The 6,000-nt window shown below is 34.4% G+C and overlaps 1 protein-coding gene across 1 annotated transcript in view; it reads left to right on the forward strand.

The window, feature by feature from the left end:
• LOC106539607 (solute carrier family 9 member C1-like) overlaps positions 1-5,287 on the forward strand; it is a 101,066-nt gene extending 95,779 nt beyond the window's left edge. The window contains exons 25-27 of the mRNA XM_087704012.1: positions 35-152; positions 3,039-3,100; positions 5,002-5,287. Coding sequence (XP_087560138.1) covers positions 35-152; positions 3,039-3,100; positions 5,002-5,022 — 201 coding nt within the window. The 3' untranslated portion in view covers positions 5,023-5,287. The remainder of the gene's footprint in view (positions 1-34; positions 153-3,038; positions 3,101-5,001) is intronic.
• The last annotated feature ends 713 nt before the right edge of the window (positions 5,288-6,000 follow it).

The following is a 6,000-nucleotide window of genomic DNA, read 5'->3' on the forward strand; positions in this document are numbered from 1 at the left end:
ATTTCCACAATAACTTATTAAGATATTCTTCCAGGTACAAGGTACTTCAGCTGCAACAAAATTATTAATTGTACGATCTGAAGAAAAAGGACAGCGGAAGAGCACAGGAACAACTAGTAGTATATGCCAGTATCACTCGAGAAAAAGATTTGGTGAGGAGGAACTTGAAATCCTTGATATCAGAGAATTTAATTGAAATTATAGTCCTTTTCTATTACTTTATACCTTTCCCAGCATTAAAAACCTCCCAGGAGAGCTGGGTCCTTTCATACTGTGGGAGGAAAGATTTTAAAAAAGACAACTATTAGCAAAGTGCATGGACTCAATTACTGCAGTGATGGGTGCACCACTGGAAGACCTGAAGGGATCACATTGGATTAGAAAAAAATCTTACCTAAATCGGTCACTAAGAGCTGACTCTGACTCGATGGCACATAATTAATCAATTATGTATTTATAATTCAAGTACAGCTTGATGTAATCTGTGTTATGATTTATTAAAAATCAACCTCTGTATTTGCTTTCATTATTGAAGAACTGAAAAGTCTAATCATCTCACATAATTTAAAAAGTGATTCAGAGTTCTGGATTATTTCCCGCTGAGAAAGAATGAATGTAGCAAGGTATTACCCTATTTTTCGGAGTATAAAATGCACCAAGATTTTGAAGAGGCAAATAAAAAAAAAAGTTTTTGCACTCTGTAGACCTCCCAAAAATGGCCCGTTTTTCACAAAAACGGGCCCACTTTTTGTCAAAAAAGGGGCATGCATAGCCTTTAGGATGCTTATAGAATGCTTCTGGGGTGGGGTGGGGGCAAAACGAGCAAATACCAGTCTGTTTTTCACTCATTTTTGCCCTCCCCAGCCCACAGGAGCACTCTGGAAGCCTCCTAATGCCTATACTCGGCCTTTTTTGCCAAGGGATGGGTTTTCGGGGAAAAAGAATTGCTGTATTCAGTGTATAAGACACACCCAGATTTTCATGCCCTTTTTTGAGGAAAAAAGGTGCGTCATACTCCGAAAAATAGGGTATATTTACCACTATTTGTCTCCTGAGACTGAAATTATAAGTTTATTCATAGCAAAAGTATGGCAAAAATTCTTTTATGGACAGACCGTATTTTTCGGAGTATAAGACGCACCTTTTTTCCTCAAAAAAGAGGCTGAAAATCTGGGTGTGTCTTATACATCGAATACAGCATTTTTGGCCTCCCGAAGCCCCACCCCCTTCACCAAAATGGCCATGCATAGCCTTATGAAGGCTTTCAGAGAGCTCCTTGGGGCTGGGGAGGGCAGAAATAAGTAAAAAATGCCCCCCCCCCCAGCCCCACTCTATAAGTCTCAATAAGGTTATGCATGCAATTCCTTTGACAAAAAACAGGCCCGTTTTCATGAAAAATGGTTCATTTTTTATTCTTTTTTGCCCCCCACCCCATCCCACCAGAAACACTCTGCAAGCCCCTCCAAGGCTATTCATGCCTTTTATTTGAAAAAAATGAGGGCATTTTTTGGAGGTTTGTAGAGTGCAAAAACTTTTTTTTTCCTTTTGGAAAGCTCTTTAACTAATGAGAATTACATTGATCAAGTGCTATGCCAGCAGAAACAAAGTCTTAAGGTTTGTCAGCAATTTCCTTCTCCAGCACATGGATAAATACACATGGAAACATCTACCTACCTACCTACTCTCTCTCTCTCCTACGTATACTGTATCTCTCTCTCTCTCTCTCTCTCTCTCTCTCTCTCTCTCTCTCTCTCTCTCTCTCTCTCTCTCCCTCTATCTACCTACCTAATCTCTCTCTCCCTCCCTATCTACTGTATTTCTATCTCTATCTGTTTCTATTTCTATCTCTCTATCCCTCTACCTACCTACCTACCTACCTACCTACCTACCTACCTACCTACCTACCTACCTACCTACCTACACACTCTCTCCCCCTACCTACCTACTGTATTTCTCTCTCTCTCTCTCTCTCTCTCCTTATAAGTAGTATAGCTACCTAATTAACTAACTACTCTCTCTACCTACCTACTGTATTTCTCTTTCTTTCTCTCCCTCTCTATTCCTCTATCTACCTACCTCCTTTTTTTTTAATTTGCCTCTTCAAAACTTTGGTGCATCTTATACTCCAGTGCATCTGATACGCCAAAAAATACAGTAGTATATGCTTAGATTATAAGAATTAATACCTGTGTTTAAGTTATTGTATTTATTAGAATTTATTCTCAGGCAAATGTACATTTAATTGTAGCCTTAACTAAGATTCTTAGGAAAAATATTATTTTAATAAAGAAAATGTTTTAAATCTTTATTAATTATTTCTAAGGCACACATTTTCAGCTGCGGTTGATGGGAAGTATGGTAATCATTTTAAAAATATTTTTTTAAATAGATGAAATAATGTCACCTGCAATTTCAAGAAATTGTTAAACGAATTGCAAATATATCAAAAACTAGTTATTTATACTTAAAGTTAGCTTATTTTATAGTTATCTGAATTGTATTTTGGCTTCCAAACACATGGCTTTTTTTCTTTTTTTGGTGGCACTTTTGAATCAATCTGGATGCCTAGTAACTTCCTGAACAAGATTTTTGGAAGTGGTTTGTCCTTGCCTTCTTCCTAGGGCTGAGAGAGATTGACTGGTCCAGGGTCACTCAATTAGCTTCATGTCTAAAGTGGGCGTAGAACTCACACTCTCAGTTTCTAGCGTGGTGTCTTAATCACTACACAAAATTGGCTTTCTGTGACAAATTTAATTAATGCAATATTAAGCTATCAAAAAACAAAGAAAAACAAAGATCAGTACAACAATGTGTATTTTTGTAGTTTAGGAAACATAAAAGTAAGAGTTAAAGGGACAGCATATATAAATCTCTGTTTAGTTTTTAAAAATTATTTTGGAAATGTTCAGAGATAACCAAAAAGAATAAATATTGAGAAATTTTGTATTTCAATATTTTATAAATCTGCTTATTTATTGGAAGTTTTAAAATAAATTAAGTTGGCTTTCAAATGTTTTTGTCTTCCATTCAATATATAGGAACCTTGGAACACATTTTTGCTTCAGATAATAGCAGCCAAGGCACATTATTAGACAATGTAGTAAGTATGCTTATTGCATTTATTTATATATATATATATATATATATATATATGAATAAATAAATAATAAATAATCCAACCATCTGGGACTATCTATCCTCTAAAAAAATTCACATTTCATCACAGTTCCTCCCATTGCTTACTTCCACCTTTTTAAATTATCTTGTCTGAAGAAAAGTACTTGGAAACTTTGACTTATAATTCAAACATATATAACTATTTTGTATAATTATATTTTCAGGTGATCTAAAGAAAATTCTGGTAGGATTTAAAATTAAATGTTGTTAACTCTTCAGAACTATGTAGCCAATAAATTACACATCAATTGCAAACATGGTAAATAACTTCTTTGTCACTAGGCTTTCTTTAGGGAAGATAAATGAAAACTAGATTTCAAGTGGCAACTTCTTTTTTTATAGCTTTTTTATATAAATTTTTATTGCTGCAAATTATTTCACTTTGCTGTAGTTCAGTCTGTTTCAAATACAGTTTCTGGTTCAGTGCAGAAAACACTTCAAAAATACCTTGTTTTATAAATATGTTAACTGCACATGACAAAGAGTGCAGCTCTTAAAGCCAGAATGAGGCCCCCAGTACTGGACAAATTCTTCCCCTTGCTTCCTTGGACATGTTTGATCTATTCTTTATAAAGAATGTTTTTATCTGGCCTTTCTGCTGTGGAATTTTCTATGTCTCTTTCATTCCCTCTCCATAATCATTCAGTCATTCACTTCTATTTAGTTTCTATTTACCCATCTTTCAAGAGGGACTCTGGGTGGTAATACAATTTAAAACTTCATTACAAACTATTCTATTAACTAAAACAAACAAACCCCCCAAAACACATTAGCATAAAACGGCAACCAACAATAGCCAATCAACCTACGCATCTTGGGTTGCTGATTCCCTTGCCCAGGAAAATAGGAGGTCTTAAGAGCTTTCTGAAAGCGCAGAATGTTCAGGGCCAAACTGATCTCGGATACTACGGTGCTCCAAAGGGCATGTGCTGCCACAGACAAGGCAGATGTAATACCTGTTAACGGATGCCTTCTCTGTACTCTGCAATTACCACCTTTGATTAATACTTTTCATTTTCACACATTTTGTGCATTCTTCCAATAAACTAGATTTCCTCTCATCCTAAACTCAGCTGACTTACCCCGTTGATAACTGTTAACATTCTTTTAGATACACCCCTGAAGAAAAAATAGGACTTGCTAATGTTGTTTTAGAGTATTTGTTTTCTCATCTACTATAATGTAAGCTAGAAACTCTAATACATTTTTCCACATCACATCAGCTCTAATAATCTTAATGTCAGTTCAGTTGCATGCTTCCTTCAATGTTAAATTTGACACAATCTTCTCTGAACTCTTTCTTTACTCTTTCTTCATCTTCCTATAATCCACCCTAAAAATTTCATTATCAAATCTGTTTTTTGATGTGTCCATTGTCTCTGATAGACAATTTTTCTCATTTGTAAACTTCCAAAGTTTCTGGCACCAAACCTTTTTAAAAAACTATTTTAGTGTAGTAAAATTCTGCTTTTCTTCTCTGTTTTTGGCCCATCTCTTTCCCTCTACATTGCTTCTGGGCTTTCAGTACTATTGTATATTCCAGTAGTGGCCAGTCTTCATCACTTGCACAGAACAAGGAGAAATATATCATTTCTCTTTATTATTTATTCACTGTCCAATTCTTACTATTTTCAGTATTATATTACAAAATGCAATATTTTGTTTTATTCTTATGCGTCTTAGGAAAGCAACTTATAGATTTATTTAAGTCTTGTGGCTGTTACTAAATGGTTAATTTCAAAATAAATATTATATAATTATATTTTAATGAATTACATTTTATGACACAAAAATGCAGTCAAGATGTTTTTTTTTCTTACACAGGAAAACACTTCTACAGTCTAAGTTGCTCCATCCAGCAACTTAAAAAAGGCTTAATGAACAGCAAATATGTTCCAGCCTCACAGAGCAAAGAAGCAAGATCTTACATAGAAACCAAATACTAAGGAGTGCTGTCAAATTCTCAGTAAAATTGTTTTTTTATTTGCTTTCTATGAAAAGTTTCCACATTTTAATCTTTTATAAAATGTTATATAGATGAAGCAGCTAATAAAACAACGCCAAAGGACCACTGAAATTGTTTTAGGACTGTAGAAATATTTGATGTTATTTCAGTTGTTATAATTTCTGTAATAAATTTTTGAACTGATTTTATGCTTCTGTGATGTTTGAAATATTTTTATCAATATGAAACAATTTCTTTACTAGCACTGATGATGTTACCTAGTAATGAAAAATCTGCAAGAAAATGAAATGTCTGCAAGAGCCAAATTCAGAGAGCATCAAGGATCCCTTATTTCAACCCCAAGCTACAAATATTCTCATTTATTGGTAAAATAATTTCCATTTATATTGTTTTTGCATATTGAAATATATTCTGGCTATTTTAAATAGTAATTTTTGCAGCAAATAACCTTCTAACATTTAATATAACATAACATTTTATCTGACAGAATGATATATGTTTTGAAGATGAAAAAAGACAAGGTGAAAATGGTGATCAAGAACTCATCTGATTAAATTGGAAACATACTTTAAATCCATAGTAAGGTATCTATCTTGGAAAAGAGAGCTCTAACTGCTTGAACCTTTCATCACCACAATCACCAATTGTAAAGCTTTCATGACCTCAAATACACATAGTGGATATTAAAGGAACAGTCAGTGGTCTTTGTGAATGGGCGTTGGTTACTTACCTGATACACCCCTTCTCAGGACGTTGGAGACATCATCCAGACATGGGTTATTCCAGCCAGTATCCAAATGGGACTGGGTCTACCAAATTGATAAGTCACGCCCTCTGTGCTAGCTCCTCCCAGCTTA

This window comes from Thamnophis sirtalis, unplaced genomic scaffold (assembly GCF_051295495.1).
Source record: "Thamnophis sirtalis isolate CommonGarterSnake01/CBP01778 unplaced genomic scaffold, rThaSir2_p1.2 scaffold_1, whole genome shotgun sequence".
NCBI classification, from domain to species: Eukaryota; Metazoa; Chordata; class Lepidosauria; order Squamata; family Natricidae; genus Thamnophis; species Thamnophis sirtalis.